Source organism: Mirounga leonina, unplaced genomic scaffold (assembly GCF_011800145.1).
Source record: "Mirounga leonina isolate KUSES-001 unplaced genomic scaffold, KU_Mleo_1.0 Mir_168, whole genome shotgun sequence".
NCBI lineage: Eukaryota > Metazoa > Chordata > Mammalia > Carnivora > Phocidae > Mirounga > Mirounga leonina.
This window is the reverse complement of record NW_023270426.1, coordinates 13,604,411-13,621,663: the sequence shown is the minus strand read 5'-3', so window position 1 is coordinate 13,621,663 and position 17,253 is coordinate 13,604,411. Positions and strand designations below refer to the sequence as shown.

Here is a 17,253-nt window from a genome sequence, read left to right as displayed (position 1 = left end):
CAGTGTACTGAGTTGTACTGGACGGTACCGTCTTAGATAGAAATACAGATTGCAGTATTTCCTTTGAACACCCCAGGAGATCATCTTACTTCCCCGAAAAGTACGCAAACCACCGTGGGGACCAGTAGTCACGTGCAACATTCCTTGGTACTATAAATGATACGGTTACGGCAAAGACATTAATGCTGTGTATCTTTTTATAGATATAAATGAATGCTCCCTGAGTGACAATCTCTGTAGAAATGGGAAATGTGTGAACATGATTGGAACCTATCAGTGCTCCTGTAATCCCGGGTACCAGGCCACGCCAGATCGGCAGGGTTGTACAGGTCAGCGTCCACCAAACGGGTCTGCAACTTGCGTTTCTCAGATCAGGCTAGGTCAGCTCCTGGCACCGAACTCACTATAATGAAGCCAGTGAAAGTCCTTTGTCCTAAATACGATTCTCAGAATGGGGACAGAGCTGTAGGATGCCATCGTTTTGTGGTTTTGCAGAGGAGTCTCTGGTTTTATCATGGAAAACACTCTAAACTCCATCACCACTGCATTTCTGAGTTCTGTAATCTTAGGCTCCTGGGGCTACATGTCCAATAGAATGCTTATCTAAAAGGAAGTAGAAAGAGCTAAGAGACACCACGATCGTATAAAGATAAACCAACCCAATAGCGGGGAGAGAAATCCAAAGCCATTTAAGCATTATCTGTTTATTTATTTATTTTATTTTATTTTTATTTTTTTAAAGATTTTATTTATTTATTTGAGAGAGAGAGAATGAGAGAGAGCACATGAGAGGGGGGAGGGTCAGAGGGAGAAGCAGACTCCCCGCCGAGCAGGGAGCCCGATGCGGGACTCGATCCCGGGACTCCAGGATCATGACCTGACCCGAAGGCAGTCGCTTAACCAGCTGAGCCACCCAGGCGCCCCTAAGCATTGTCTGTTTAAAGAGAAGAAAATCTCCCTTCCTTATTTTTTGTTGTTGTTGTTGTTTTGAAGGAAGCAGGTCTGATAAGTCACGGGGTTGCAATGTTGTTTTCACAGATATCGACGAGTGTATGATCATGAATGGAGGCTGCGACACCCGGTGCACGAATTCAGAAGGCAGCTATGAATGCAGCTGCGGCGAGGGCTACGCCCTGATGCCCGACGGGAGGTCGTGCGCAGGTACACCGTGGACAGCTCCCCGGTGTTACCTCCCAAATCTCACTCCCCGTGTTTGGAGGGGGTCTGGACCGCAGACACGGGGTTTGAGCTTACTCAGAGCCGTTCTTGTCTTTATTTAATGCTCACTTTCTGTCATCAGATATTGACGAATGTGAAAATAAGCCTGACATCTGTGATGGCGGCCAGTGTACCAACATTCCTGGGGAGTACAGGTGTCTGTGTTATGACGGCTTCATGGCTTCAATGGACATGAAAACGTGCATTGGTGGGTACCATGAAGACGGGATCGGTGCCACGCATACATCTGCATGCACACACACACACACGGGTGCACAGACCTACGAGCACGGGAGGAAGAGGCTTTTTCACTTTAAAAATTCAAGCAGCTGTATTACAGGATGGGAAAGCTGAAACGGAAGAACTATTTGAACATAATTCTAGAGAATAATACTATGTCTTGCAAATAGATTATGTTTTAACACAATAGTCTGTGTATTTCGATAGTAGGCTCTTCAGTTTAAACGAGAGCTTTCACATTCCTAGGATGAACAAGTACTAACCAAAATGTTGAAAATAAATTTTCTAGATGTGAATGAGTGTGACTTAAATTCAAACATCTGCATGTTTGGGGAATGTGAGAACACCAAGGGCTCCTTCATCTGCCACTGTCAGCTGGGTTATTCCGTGAAGAAGGGGACTACAGGATGCACAGGTAGGTCCCAAACTAGGACCCCGTGTGCTTTGGCTTCTCCTGTTTCGGAGGCCAACCTTCAACATCATGGGTTCCTTTGCACCTGTGAGACCGTGACCCACACCAGGTGGTGACCGTGCGATGAGTGTCTGCCCCAGAGCACGTGTGAAGGATGTGTCCCCTGTCTGGTGGCAGGGTGTCTCAGCCGGAGCGGGCTGTGGTCCGCCGTCGGAGTGGGGGCAGGGGCGTGCGGTCCGGGCCGCTGCTGCTGTTTGCACTGTTCACTTTCTTAGGAGGCCCACGGCCCCCACAGGAGACCTGGAGCCGTCCCACGTGTTGCTTATTTTTGCAATCCTTCTGACTGGACAGAATTAATGCAGACTTCTAGTTAGACCCTTTGCCTTCCTTTCCCCCCATCTTCCCCTCTCTTTTTCCCTCTTCTCTTTCTATTTGCTTTTGCCCTCTCTTGCCTTGGCCCCAGCTGACCCTCTCTTTTCTTTCTTCACTTTCTTTCTTTGCTCACCCCATCCACTTTGTCTCTTGTTTCCTTTCTCTGTTAAATTTAAGTTTTGAGCTTTTGCATAAAACGGGCGGGGAAGTCCCAAGGTGAGTGCTTTGGACCACGTCTTCCTCGTTGTTCAATTTAAAGCTGTCGTGTAGCATTTTGCTCAAGGCTGGTGGTGGGTGGCTTGGACCGCAGCCTGGCGCTTAACGTGAACACCTCCAGGGACAGGCGAGTGAGGAAAAGGGGGTACTCTGCGTGTTCACCACTAGGAAGGTTGAAGCAAAGCCAGTCGCTCTGTGCGTGTGCACGCATGTGTGGGAGCGCCCAGGATTGCAGCACCTACAACATGTAATCACTGAGCTGGATAGAAAAGATTATTCTTTCTATTCTAGGGAGCTCTGGAGAACCAAAGCTACATAGTTCATATACACGTGTGTTTACGCATATGTAGTATGTATATATCTGCGTGTATGTATATATGTGTGTATCCGTAAAAGCTTCTGCTCATTTTCCAGATAAAATTTCCAGTGAGTATTTTTACATATTCTCAAATAAATAAAAGATGAATACACACTAAAATGATAGTTTTCAAATACTCTATACTATACTGTATTGATGCTAAAAATAACAAGAATTATTACTTATTTTAAAAGTCAGGTTTGTTTTAATCTTTATGAGAAACATGTAATAAATATTAATAGGAAAGAATAGGAGAGTCTTATTTTGGAAATGCGATTTCTTTTGACATCTTATAAAACATGCCCTCTGCATGGAGTTTTGTCTGGGCCCAGGCAGAGAGGTGGGGAGGGACAGACACACATATCTCCCTGGGGGGAGTATCTCTGTCCTACCAGAAAGTGACTGGCGGTTTCCTCTAGTAGAGAAGGGCTTGTTTGACTCGGATCGTGAACTTCCAAATCTTGTCAGTGCCTACAAAATTAAAAATAAGAATGATGTTAGTGGTTTGTTGTTTTTTTTTTTTCCGTGCCAACTTAGATAGTTCCATGTTTACTTAAAAATTTTACCTGTGCAGAATTAATTAGCTTTGTGTTTAATTTTCATCGTATTAACTGTGCCTTCTCAGATGTGGACGAGTGTGAAATTGGTGCTCACAACTGCGACATGCACGCCTCCTGTCTCAACGTCCCAGGAAGCTTCAAGTGCAGTTGCAGAGAAGGCTGGGTTGGAAATGGCATCAAATGTATTGGTGAGTTTGCAGATGTGAACGTCCTTTGCGAAGACACAAAATTCTTTGAGGCTCTTCGCGCAGTCCTTAACACACGTACTTGAATAGGAATATGCCCTTGTCTTTCATTTATTCTCTTGAAAATCCAAGACTATCTTTAGTTGCAAGGTAATTCCTGCCTAAGAGTTTCCTTTAACCTTGGCATAAATTATCACATCACAGCAGTATGCCTTGGCATCTGCTTTTTAATGTGTTGTTGTTCAGTAAAAATTATTTGATGTGTAGCCAGAAGTCCAAACAGATGTATGATGAAAAATGACTAATGTGTTTTTCCAGTCTTTTCACACAGAAATCAGTGAGACTTAAAACCCAGTGTAACACGTGAAGGAAATGGAAAGGTTTTATCAGATAATCTGAGTCTGTACCTGGTCAGTACCAGCTTCTTCATAGAAAATAGAATTCCTCTTCCAGAGAAGGCAAAAGGTTTTGCTGGATTCCAGGAGGTGTGACTGGGACAGAGGAGACTGGAAGGAAGGGCAGTTGCCGTTCTCCAGGCTTTTGAGTTGCTGAGCTGGGGTCTCCTAAGTCTGTCCTGGCTGTGAGGTGGGGGGGTGGAGGGGCTGTCTGTCACCTTCGCAGCTACACGTACTGCTGCTTAACTGTTGTGCATGCTCTACCAACAAAGCATTGTTCCGGCTGATTAGAATTACCCAGGCCAACTTAAAATAGAAAATAAAACAAGCTCGACTGACCTCCCCAGGATTACTCGCTAAAACCTTGTAAGCCAGCAGTAAGCATTGAAGGGGAGAGCCTTAAGATCTGTTAACAGTATTGTCAGTTAACTGGAGTATACTCTCTTGGCCGTTCAGTTGTTTTATACTTGTCTAATGTGTAGGAGCTGACTGTGAATAGAAACGATCATACTTTCCAAATAACTTTGCTAAGTAACGTTCCCTGATGGCATTATTCAGTTCACTTAGCTACCCAGTTCTGGTCTGGCCGTCACTCCTATCATTAATCTCACAGGGGTTTTTTTTTCAGCCATATCCCCCATTCCTATTTTCTGGCCCCATATTTTCTCTTTTCTAGCCTTCCCCTTTTTGTCCTTGTCCATCCATCACTCTGGCCAACTACTGCAGACTACAAAAGATTCAACTGTGTTCAAGTACTTCTACTCCAAAACATCGTGCAAATTCATTCTCTTCTTTCCATGTCCATCCCCCTGCTCTACTCTCAGCCATTCTCCCTCCCTCCCCGCGCCGCCCCCCCCACCCCCCGCCCCCCGTCTCTGCCTCTCTCTGAGGCAAAAAGAACATCCTCAAGTGTCTGCTCATTGCCTTGCTGGTCCTTTAGTCTGTTCTCCACATAGCAGCCAGACAGATCTTTTAACCCATGAATCTGATCTCTTTAAATTATCATTGGAATCCTCAAATTGAGGATAAAATGTAGCTTCCTTCCCGTGGTTTACACGAGCCTGCAGCCTCCTCCCATAGCCCTCCAGCTTCAGCTTCCACCAGTCCCAGCTCCTATGTTCTGTCATTCTGGCTCCTCCGGTGTCTTTTATCACATGGAGCTCTTTTCCTCCTCAGCATCTCTAAATGTGCTGTTCCCTAGGGAAGAAATACTGTTCCCTGCTTCTGGACAGCACACTAACTCCGACTCATCGTTCCGGTGTGAAGTTCACTGAGAACTCCTTCCCCAGGGGGACCCTTCTTCGTTCCTGTAGCCCAGATGAGAGGCCCGCTTTATTCCCTTTTCTTCATGGAACATACAACCTATTTGACATAGCCAATATTTCTTTGTTTAGCTTGTGTCATTTCTACTAGACTAGACTCTGCAAGATCAAGAATCAGATCTTGTTTTCCTCATCTGTTAAAGGAACTTGAAAACTCTTTGCTAATTATCCTGCTCTGAAATTCAGTCCCTGAGTTTAGAAATTGACCCTTTTTTAGGGATAAAGGAACCAGTGATCATGTCTGTGCCCAGTGGAATTCATGGAAATCTAGCACCGATTTACCTTTTAACCATTAAAATTCTAGCTTATTAGATATCTCACAAATACTTTTATTAATCATTTTAGCCCCTGTTTGTAGAACGAACATTTTGGATTGTGGGTCTGAGATCTTAGAGAATTAGAATTGTGACCTTACAAGTAAACTAAAACAAATCCCACTTGTCCACTGTACACTTAAATTAAGACCAATGAAAATCTGTCTGTGTGTTTAAAGGTTCTGTTTTCGTTTCTGAACTTGATCGCTCTGTTCTCTTGGCATGCAGATCTGGATGAATGTTCAAACGGAACCCACCAGTGTAGCATCAATGCTCAGTGTGTAAACACCCCGGGCTCCTACCGATGTGCCTGCTCTGAAGGGTTCACTGGAGATGGCTTTACCTGCTCAGGTGGGTGAGAGTCCTCAGGTGTGCTCTGGCATGGTTTTCATGGAACACTCCCTAAGCTTGCCCTCTTTAAAGAAAACTGTAGTTAAAGGGGGTAGGAATTCCCATTCCGATTTCTATTACGAAATAAGTGACACGAGGGAAAACTATTCGTGTCTTAGGATACAATATACGTTGCACCCAATCACTACTGGTTCATGTGCTCATCAGCATCTCAGGTCGTCACATGGTGTTGAAAGGATGAAATGAAATCACACAAGTGAAGGGTTTAGGAAAACACATCCTAAGAGTTCAATAAACATTAGCTGCGACTGAGCTGCTCTTCGTTTTGCATTCCTTGAGAATAAGACATCTCCTTATTATACTCCTATGAATGACTGCATCAGCTTGCTGGACTTAAGTATGATGCTTTTAAGATTGTGGAGATTGGTGTTTTCGGTTGAATTTCAGCACATACTTTAAACCCCCAGTTAAAAGACAGACTCTAATTTTTGTCTAATTATTGACATCAAAAACACCGACTCGTCACTTTCAGATGCTTCTTTAAGAAAACCTGCTTATTTAATATTTAAAGCTTCCTTACTTTTCAGTCTTAGCTTACTGCACCTTTCTTTGCATTTCTCTACAACAGGGTATGAAGGAAAGGGCGTGGCCTTGGTGTCGCGTGCACCTGCACTTAGATGCAGGCCCAGCCACAGAAGCTGCTCTGAGCCTCAGGTTCTTCCTCTTCTGACCCGCACAGGGCTGGTGAACTAAACGAAAACGTGCTCGACAGGCAGCTAGCCCTCTACCTGGCAGATATTAGGCCCTCCAGAAACATTGCTTTCTGCACTACCCCCTTTTTCAATTTGATAGGATTATATAAATGGTCTGTGAATCCTGCTCATTTGCGTAATTAAGAGAGAATTATTTTAATACAGTCGTAGTGACATGAAAAAACTCTCATAGAATAGCTCTGATTTGCTTAAACATTCATTGAACTAGTGACAAAACAAGTTGTTCGTTCACTTGAAAACATAATCTTAGAAGAGACACCCTTTTAAGATTAATTTCAGTGTTCTTGGTCATCTGTCGGTGATGTTGGTATAATACTGATGCATCAAGTTGGCATGACAGAACTAAGATCCAAGAGACACCTGCCCTCCTCCTGTTAATCGGGTGATGATGGAATGTCGGGTTTAGGCTAAACAGCTCTGTTAGCCAGTTGTATATGCTTGTTTAGGGAACACGACTGGGTATCGGTTCATGTTCGTGAGCGCCAGCTCAAGCCGGTGAAGCCGTGTCACGATGCGGGGAACTCAACAGAGATGTCATCTGCTTCTCCCACAGATGTCGATGAGTGCGCAGAAAACATCAACCTCTGCGAAAACGGGCAGTGCCTCAACGTCCCGGGTGCCTATCGCTGCGAGTGCGAGATGGGCTTCACTCCAGCCTCCGACAGCAGGTCCTGCCAAGGTGGGTCCCTGCGACTCCAGCTCGTTGCCAAGCTGGATCAGCTCCAGCACACGCAACCACAAAAAGGGCTGGAACGGGCTCCACCTGGAAGCAGAATACACAGCACATGCTGTACATATAAAAGTCATTCGTTTAAGCATGGATTATTCTGCCGAATGAATAATGATGAAGGCGGCTTTCATCTCTTATGAAGTTTTCCTGGCCAGGAGCCAACAGTTGGAAGTTTGGCTCATTCCTTTTTTTTTTTTTTTTCCTTTTTAACCATTTCTCTTTTTTTTATTACTAAATGAATGACATGTGGAAAAACTATTCAGCTTTTTAAACATAGGAGATGCTATCTCCCCCAATCACTGCTACGTAATGTGTTTACGAAAACCTCAGTAGCTTGTGTTTTACCTTCATGTTTTACCTTCATGTTTCAGTCTGCCGTCTGTCTGTCTATCTGTCTGGGACTGGAAGTTCTCCCCGGGAACTCATCAAGGCCTGCACCTTTTGCCTAAGAGCAGTGTGTCCTTCCCTTAACTGGTGACATCATCCCTCTTTCCTAGAAATGAGACTTGTGACTAGTGCCATAGCTCTCCAAGAAAAAGAATGGGGATTTCCTCTCAGAGACTCAGTTTGCTTTATATATCGTTTGGGTCATCACTGTGTTCATTTGGAGTCCATGCAAATACAGACGAAGAAAGGAAAAAGATTAAAAACAATTAAGGAACCAGAAGGCTTTAACAAAACTAGTGATTCATAGAAAACCTTTAAAAAGGTAACTCAGGCTAAGTGCTGGGCAAAGATAAAATTAAACCAGATTACCGGCTCTCCCTACTAGCATCTAATCAAATGAACAGAAATGGCAAATATCAGCCTACACACACACACACACACACACACACACACACACACACACACACAGTTCACCAGTGGCGACCAGACAAAAACAAATCAGACCATCTAGAATGGCTCAGAATAGAGCCTCTCTCCATCTTACTACCTGAAGTGGCACTGAAGGAAGAAGGTGTGCTTAAAAGGTCATGGAAGTTTCAATACATACCCACCAATTTTTAGAGAATCAGACCAAGAGAATGAATAGTAAACCCTGGGGAAGATGATACTGGAAACCGAAAGCATTCATGCTTTGACAATGATCTGTTAGATGGAGCAGAATCTAATGCATCTCATAAAGGCCACTGTAGAGTGAGCTTCATTTTTTTCCCCTGGTCCTGATTTCATGTAAGCACCAAAGTTAATTAGTAAAAAATGTGAGTCAATGTGATTTTGGGTTTACATGATTTATTACTCATTTCGACTTGACAAGAGTTGGTAGGAAAAGGAACAAGTCAGCAGTAGCCAGGTACTTTGGCCAACATAAAATTTCAAAAAATTAGTTCTTTGTGCCTAATAATTTCCCCTCCATAATCCTACTCCTTGATCTGCGGCCTTGGCCCTTCCAGAACTTCTCCCCAGGCCTTCCCTGAGGTGATGCTAGGTAGTTTGTGTTCACTGTATGTACTTCATGTGTTGGTTTTTCAGTGTGTCATTGCCAGGGAGGGCAACGTCTCCTGCCAGGAGAAGGAAGAGGGGCACACAAGTAATTCATCCTCAGTGAGACCCTGCCCCACTTAGACAGATGCCAAATTTTGAGATCCCAAAATGTAATTCCATGGTTCTGCCTCTTTCTCCTTGATGTTGTCTTATCTTTCCCCACAGGTTCTGTCTCATTTAGACAGTTTCTCCTGTATTCACTAATTTGATTTCTTGAGACCCTCCCATCTGATAACATACTCTGAACTGACTGTCTGATCAACATTTTCCACTCAGCCTCTACTTCTTACCACAAATTCTCAGAGTTTCTTTAGAGCCCCAAAACTTGCCGCATTTGGCCGTTTCCCAACATTCTCCACAAAAATGAGAGACTACAAAACCTGGAGGAAGCCCCTCAGGAACAGGCTAGGACTCCATCATCAGTGGAGTAAACATGGATACAGACCATTTGGTGTCATGTGTGGAGAGAGAAGAGAGGCCAGGTGCATCAGCAGAAGAGCACATAGCTTCCCATTTTCATCCTCACTCCTTCCCACCTTAGGCTAACAGAATAGCAGCTTTAATGAAATCCATATCCCAACTTGTCTTCCGAATAACGCCCAGATAAGGAGGGGGGTATGTCCAGATACTCTATCTAAACTGTTCCAGAGTATGTAAAAACTCATAAAAGGGCTGACCAAGTAGCATGTACACAAGTTGAAAGTAAGGAACGGCAAGCTTGCAGGTGCCGTGTGGAACAACAGTAAAAGAATACACAAAAAGGAGAGAACCAACCCAGAGTAGAAGCAAATCACCCAAGGAATGAAAGCAGATTTCCCACAGGGACTTTGTGCCATAGATGACTTTAATGTGAGCATAAATATGAGTGAACAAGTTCAAAGAGATTATAGAAGCAAGAAAAGACAAAAGGCAAAAGGGGAAATCGCAGAGCTATGGGAAACAAACACAGCAGAATTAGAGACCTATTCAATAGAAGCAGCAGAGAATAGGAAAGACACAGGTAAAAACGTAATGAGCAGCATAGAGAATGAACAAAAAGAGGTGGACAGAAAAGTCAGAAAGGGAGAGGGGGAGGAACTTAGCACTGTGAGAGAAAAACAAAGACCGTAAAAGGAAGTATTATTGGTGTCTCTGAAGTAGAGAGCCCAAAAGAAATGAATAGAAAAAAGTATTGAACAGCCAAACATTTCCCCAAAATGGAAGAAAGCACTGAATGTTAGAGAAAAAGGTAAATCATAAGACCAGAGACTTAGCCTTATTACTTTTGTTGACTTAAGCCGTAGAGAAGGATTCTTCAGGCTCTAGATGGAAAAGGAACGTCGTGAACAAAACCAAAACATTCAATACCAGAAGACACGAGAATGAGGCCCACAGAATCCTGAGGACACTTATGAAGATGTTCTACCTCAGCAGTTAGTCAGTTATGAAAACAATAGGCGTATTCTCACATGTGAAATAATGCACACAGAAAACACCTGTGGGCCCTCCCTTCTTGGGGAAAAAAAACTTAGCCGTGCAACACCATTCGAGAGAGAAATGTAGGAGTTGCAGTAAAAGCCTTACTGATTCCTTTAAGAATCAGTACTAGATACTTTAGAGATTATGGTAAATGCCATAAACACTGAAAAAGTGAAAATTATAGAAATAACAAAAATGAGTGGGAAGCATATGTGAATGCTAATTTTCTTATAATTCATGGCACAGAAGCCATTAATACTGTCTCGAAATTATATTTGAATTTTGACATAAGGGGAAAAGAGCATCAGTTTTTAGTGTTTTTCATCAATTCTTAACATTAGAAAGTATCAGAAACTACGGAGATAAAAACAAATTGATCTTTTGCATAGAAATTTTTTCAGCTTCACTCTGCTTTTGCCACCTTATTTGTGTATTATTTTCTTTGTTTTCTATTTGCTATCCACACTTTTCTGTATTGTCTGAATTTCTGAGTATGCATCAATTTAGACAAAAACAAGACCGTATTCTGAAATACTTTCACTTGTGTCAACAAGTATCACATTATTTAAATGGAAGTTATTTCTAATAAAGTTCATTTAAAAGTGAAATGCACACAAAGAGGGCTGATAATACAGTTCCATTTTCACTTCTCGATTAACACCATTCAATTATAAATTAGTTTAATGAGTCTCACTTACTCATTTGCATAAAGAGAATAACTGTGTTTATAGCCTCAACACAAGAAAAGACACATTGATACATCAGTTGATCTTCTAAACAAAGTTTGGACCACACTTGAAATCTAATATAGTTGAAACTCATTCTTTCTTAACTATGATGAATGACCAGCAGACCTTTTAAACTTCATACGTAACGGTCTCTCAATAGCATGTTAGCCTGACTGTTCTCGTCTGGCCTAAAATGCCACACCCGCTCTGCCTTCTCAGAGTTTGAGGTCATTTGTGTACAGAAATGTCCATCTTCTTCCTGCAGATAGAAGTATAGATTATTTCTACAGCTGGACACACACATAGATGCCTTCATTTTCATATGCATGAGGAGGGGTAACTTCTCCCTTACTGACCGAACTAAAGCTTCATGGAAGAGTTTCATAAGCCAAATTTATGACTTCAATTCAATGGAGACATTTTAATGAAATTTGTAAGAACGTAGAGCAATGGTTGATCTTATTACATGCTATTAGAAAAAATTATTTCCCTGTTTAAAACTAAGTTTATGGTAACAGATTATTAGATTGTAGAATAAGAAGAAGTTTTTTAAAAAGGTAAATAATTTTAATGATATCTTTAATATTTAAAATATGCTCTATACTTTGTTATGGATGTTTATAAAACATGTTTGTACTAAGTTATCTTAGAATTTGTTTGTATGTTATGGATGTTTATAAAACATGTTTGTACTAAGAATCTTAGAATTTGTTTTTATGTTTAATTTTTTACAGTCTCATGCCATTGACATGTTCATATTTGGTTTTTTATTTTTATGCCTCAGGCAAATTCTTTCTTTTTTAAAAGCATAGTATAACCCAAGACAGTTAGTTAAAATGCTCAGTAAAATAAAATATTTCTTTTAGACCTTTGTTCCATAGATGAACATTAGTTGTTTGCCATTTATGTGGTCTACCTAGTCAAAGACAAAGAAAATTTTTTACTACATAAAAACATCTGGGGAGACAGAAAAAAAATTTTTTTTATTCTTATGTTAATCCCCATACATTACATCATTAGTTTTAGATGTAGTGTTCCATGATTCATTGTTTGTGCATAACAGCCAGTGCTCCATGCAGAATGTGCCCTCCTCAATACCCATCACCAGGCTAACCCATCCTCCCACCCCCCTCCCCTCTAGAACCCTCAGTTTGTTTTTCAGAGTCCATCGTCTCTCATGGTTCGAGACAGAAAAAATTTATTAATGTGATATAAATTAAATCAAAATGTCTTTGTACAGAAGAGATTATTATTTTTTTTAATCCTCAGATATTGATGAGTGCTCCTTCCAAAATATTTGTGTGTTTGGAACATGTAATAATTTGCCTGGAATGTTTCATTGTATCTGTGATGATGGCTATGAATTGGACAGAACCGGAGGGAACTGCACAGGTATGGCCAGTAAAGGGTTTGATTGGGTTCTTATTAGTTGAGGTGACTATTTTGTGCAAAGTATAAAAATTCCTCAAATTTCTGCTCAGCCCTCTGCTTGGCCTGCTTTATACCTTATGTAATTTTTTGGAAAAAAAATTACATTCTGACACATTTATTTTTAACTATGGAATTGGTATATTTTATATAAATAACTTAATATAAAATATCTAACATGAAACTAGGAAACTGTTTCTTTGTATAAATGTATATAGTGCTTGTGTATGTACATAAGTATATACATCATTGTAGTTAAGCAGATGGTAACATTTTTTCTTCTTCAGAATCCCAACATCTAATTATTATTTATTAAAGATATTAAATGATAACTATCCTGAGTACCATGTGGTTGATCTGTGGAACCTGTTGTAGGTCTATACAAGGATTTGATCTCTATTCCACTGTGCTGAGGCCTTGCCAAAGATCTTTAATAACTTGCAAAGATTCCACCAAATTCTTAGAAACAGCCATGTGCAGAGAGAAAGTAAAGATGCTAATATGGGCATTTTAAATGCTTTTCCTAGATATTGATGAGTGTGCGGATCCCATAAACTGTGTGAATGGCCTATGTGTCAACACTCCTGGTCGCTACGAGTGTAACTGCCCCCCGGATTTCCAGCTGAACCCCACTGGTGTGGGTTGTGTTGGTAAGTGAAACAAATAGAACTACGTAGAGTTAAATACCCACACTTTCATGGTAGTGCACTGGGGTGAGTGTTTGCTATAATTAATTTGAAAACAAAATTGTCCTTTCCCTTAACAAACTCCAGATTACCAATATATATATATGGTTACTCTTGTCATGTTTACCTTCCAAGAGAAAGAGAGGAATCAGAGAAGGAGCAATCGCATCGATCGCAAAGTGGCTCTCAACCCTAGCTACACAGTAAAATCCCATTTGGAACCGTAAAAATCTGCTGATGACTGCTTCATGCCCAGAAATTGAGTCATTGGCACTTCAGTATTGCTTAAAAACTTTGTTGAAGCAAAGGCTACAGACAGGCTGCTGATAGAAGGGAGTACTGCAAAAGTGAACAAACATAATGAGCGAACGCCCAAAGTCTTTAGTAACAAGAATAAATCAAAACAACTATGTAACTATCACTTTATGCCTAACAGACTGACAAAACTTCAGCAACCTGGATGATGTAAAGTGTTGGTAGGAACATGGACCTCAAGGGGCCCTCTGTTCTCCAGGTAGAAGTGAAGATCAGGGTAGCCTTGCAGAGAATATTCTTGGACAGCGGTACCCAGATTAACTGTCAGCATATCATCAACTTAGGTTTTGAGTTTCTCTGCAGAGCAGTTCTGTTTGTGTGGATTGGTATTTTGTGGCCTTATTTTTTTCTTAGAGGTCTTCCAAAGGACGGAGACTCATTCTATCTCACAAATACTATAATGGCCCATTAGACCCTCCTCTGAGTCTAAGATGCAGTATGAGATGTTGGTGATCTTATTTTCCATTTGCCATTTTATTATTTTAGGTTTTATTTCATCATTACTTATCAGTTAGGTCCAATGATGCTAAAAACAAAGATAAAAATAATAAAGTGGAAAATCATGCCATCACCCAGAAGGTTTGACGTAATAGTGAAAAAAATGTCACCGTTTTGTAATCTTCAGTTTTCTTACTGTGTTGTGTGGTTCAGGGGGTGGCATCATCTTCCAAGAAGGTATAAAAGAACACTGGAGACACTGTATTTGGAATCTTCTTTAAGCATGTATTGAACACAGTTGAGAGTTCAGAAGTTTTCACTTTCTGGCCATATGGCAAAGAGAAGAAAATAGGGTGTGAAAAACATTTCCCAGGTGTCAGATGGATCGGGAGATGAATGGAACATAGACTCCAGTCTAGATTCCAATGGTGGTGAAATCGATCATAGAAGCCAAATGCCGGGCTGCTGCTAGTCTTCAGAGACCAACCTCCTAGAAGAGATTTTTCAAATTCAAGAGTCAAAGAGTGAGTGAATAGTAGACTTCTGTAGACAGAGAAAATACGGTCTTCTCGTCTCTTAGTAGGAAGAACCTCAGCATGCAGTATTTGACAAGCACCTGAGTCATCCCTCCCAGGTCTCTTTATTCTTTTATACCCTAAGTGTAATTGATTTGGTTCATAAGTGGGCTAATGATGAAGGTGCAGGTATTTAGACAAAGGTTATTAAAAGGAAATATGGGATGTAGAAAAATCACTGGGCTGGTTATCCTATCTGGTATTGATAAATCTACAAATGAAATTTTTTTTTTTTAATTTGTGGAGCAAACAGCTGTCCTCTCATCATCAAAATGAGGACCTGTCACAGTTTTCAAAAATGTCTTCAGATGTTGTGTATTAATGATACAAGAAAAAGAACCTAAGAAGTAATGATAAGTTAGAAGCCATTAGAGATGTGTTTGAAATGTGTAATCAGCTTTTGCAAAATGAATCTGTTTCAGGTTCATGCATGGCAGCCAATGGGCAGGTAATTGTGTTCATAGGACCATCTCAGGCATGTATCTCTCCAAGACCAAGAAAATTTGGTCCAAAACCAAGAAAATCGGGAATAAAAATTTGAATTAGAGATGATTAAATTGTTACTAGAATTTCTAGTGAAGTTGTTTCACTGTGCCTTTTTTTCCTGTAAATTATTCTCAAAGTTATTATAAAAAATTGGAAAGTTCCATTGGATGCAGATGGTAAATGACAGTAACTATATTTCCTGACACTGAGGCCTAAGAATATGGAAACTCTGTGAACCAGCAGTTTCTCCCCTGTCTCTAGACAGCAGAGAAAGGAACTGACAGGCCCATGCACAGACATGGGTAAAGACATTGACTGCCACAGTACTTGGTAGCAGGGACTTAGAAACCATTTCTGGAGAGTAGACGGATTTAAAATGACAATTGGGCACCCTACAGAGTTGACAGATTGCATATAATAAAAATGGAATGAGATCTGTGACAAAATACCATTTATGTAAATTTAAAATGTGCTCATGGACACAAAAATACTCATTTTATAAGAACACAGACAAAAGAAGATATGATTAAACACATTCAGATGGTTGGGTAGGGGATGAGGATAAGAGAGAGAGTCGGGCAGGGGGCGGGAGGAAGCATGAATGAATGCAAACTTAGTAAGAACAGAACCAAGACTTAGCTCATCTCTCTGCACCTGAGATTCAGCAACAAAAAACAAAATGAAAAAAAAAAAGAGAGAGAAAAATAAAATAAAATAATTAAAAGTTGTCCAAATGATTCTCATGTGCATCCAGGTATGAAAACTACATATTGTAGTCCATACTAAGGACTTGAAATATTACTCTGACTGAGAAGATGAGCCATTGGAAATACTTCTGAAGGGATATTCTGGGTATGGTGGGGAAAGTCGACTGTCGTCAGGTCAAGGACTGAAGTGAAGAGCTGAGTTAGGAAGCCATTGCAGTGGTCCAGGAGAGAGGTGGCCGTGGCTTGGTTCATGTTCACGGAGGCAGTGGTGAGGGGTCACGTTCCAGATATGGAAGTGACCGACTTTATTACTGGATTGAATACGGGATGACAGTAAGGAGTCAAAGACTGACCCCAAGGTTTAGGGCCTGAACAACTGAAAAAAATGGAGCTGTGTTTATTGAAAATGCCGAAGACCCAAGAGAGGAGTGGAGTAGGTTTTTTATGTGGAGGAAGGAGGTACCAAGAGTTTGATTTTAGATGTGTTGACTTTAAAGTAACTATTGGATATCTAAGGGGAGAAATCAAACAGGCAACCAGCAGAACAGTGTAGGGTTCTGGGGAGAGATGAGAGACGGAACTGTACATTTGAGAGTTCTCAGCAAAAACACAGTATTTTAAAGTCATGGAACTGATGAGCTAGATGATAATTACGGGTAGAGACAAGGGAAAGAGTGAAATTCTTTGGTGTCTTAAGTATCTTCTCTAAAGCTGTTACTGACTGCCTTTGCCCAAACTTCTCAAAGGTCTCTGTGCAAACAGAAATGAAACCAGATAATGGGGAAGAGAAGCAGGAGATGGAGTTATCGATATTTCTTTGACAGGATACACAGCTTTAAGTTGACTTCTCTGGGATTTTATTTCCATGATTGATAAACTCATGATATAGATTGATTATAACAAAAATTTCCTCCACTCCTATTAGGGAAGGCCCAAAAGTTCCCCAAATGAGCAGTTTCTCACATGGAAACTTGTTTAGTCTGTGGTCTATGTGGATTTCTAAACATAGGAAAGTCCATCTTTAATAATTCCTCCAACACAATCTTGAGGTGGCTCAAAGCAAGACGATTGTTTTGTGCTGGAGATGAAGAGGAACGTTTCACATTGGTGTGTGGGGTCTGAATTTCATCATTCGCGTGGCCGCTCTCCGAAAAGCAGTTCTTCCTGGGGCATGGGCAGTTGTAAGCTCCTGTATTGCTCTGCAGACAACCGAGTGGGCAACTGCTACCTGAAGTTCGGGCCTCGAGGAGACGGAAGTCTGTCCTGCAACACCGAGATCGGGGTGGGCGTCAGCCGCTCCTCGTGCTGCTGTTCACTGGGGAAGGCCTGGGGGAACCCCTGCGAGACATGCCCTCCTGTCAACAGCAGTGAGTATGGCGCTGGGGAACAGAGTGGCAGCTGAAGGCAAGGTGCCGTTTCTTCTTGCGCTGGGGGTGGGGGCAGCGGCGAGGCGGAAGAGCGTGACCTTGGACTGCTTGCAGTGATGATGCTGAAACGGGCC

General features: G+C 41.4%; 1 protein-coding gene across 1 annotated transcript in view; it reads left to right on the top strand.

The window, feature by feature from the left end:
- The window catches only part of FBN2 (fibrillin 2), a 261,369-nt gene that overhangs the window by 184,978 nt on the left and 59,138 nt on the right, over nucleotides 1-17,253 (top strand). Inside the window, exons 28-37 of the mRNA XM_035014042.1 lie at nucleotides 204-329; nucleotides 1,039-1,161; nucleotides 1,301-1,426; nucleotides 1,748-1,873; nucleotides 3,442-3,564; nucleotides 5,821-5,943; nucleotides 7,270-7,395; nucleotides 12,387-12,509; nucleotides 13,073-13,195; nucleotides 16,958-17,119. Coding sequence (XP_034869933.1) covers nucleotides 204-329; nucleotides 1,039-1,161; nucleotides 1,301-1,426; nucleotides 1,748-1,873; nucleotides 3,442-3,564; nucleotides 5,821-5,943; nucleotides 7,270-7,395; nucleotides 12,387-12,509; nucleotides 13,073-13,195; nucleotides 16,958-17,119 — 1,281 coding nt within the window. The remainder of the gene's footprint in view (nucleotides 1-203; nucleotides 330-1,038; nucleotides 1,162-1,300; nucleotides 1,427-1,747; nucleotides 1,874-3,441; nucleotides 3,565-5,820; nucleotides 5,944-7,269; nucleotides 7,396-12,386; nucleotides 12,510-13,072; nucleotides 13,196-16,957; nucleotides 17,120-17,253) is intronic.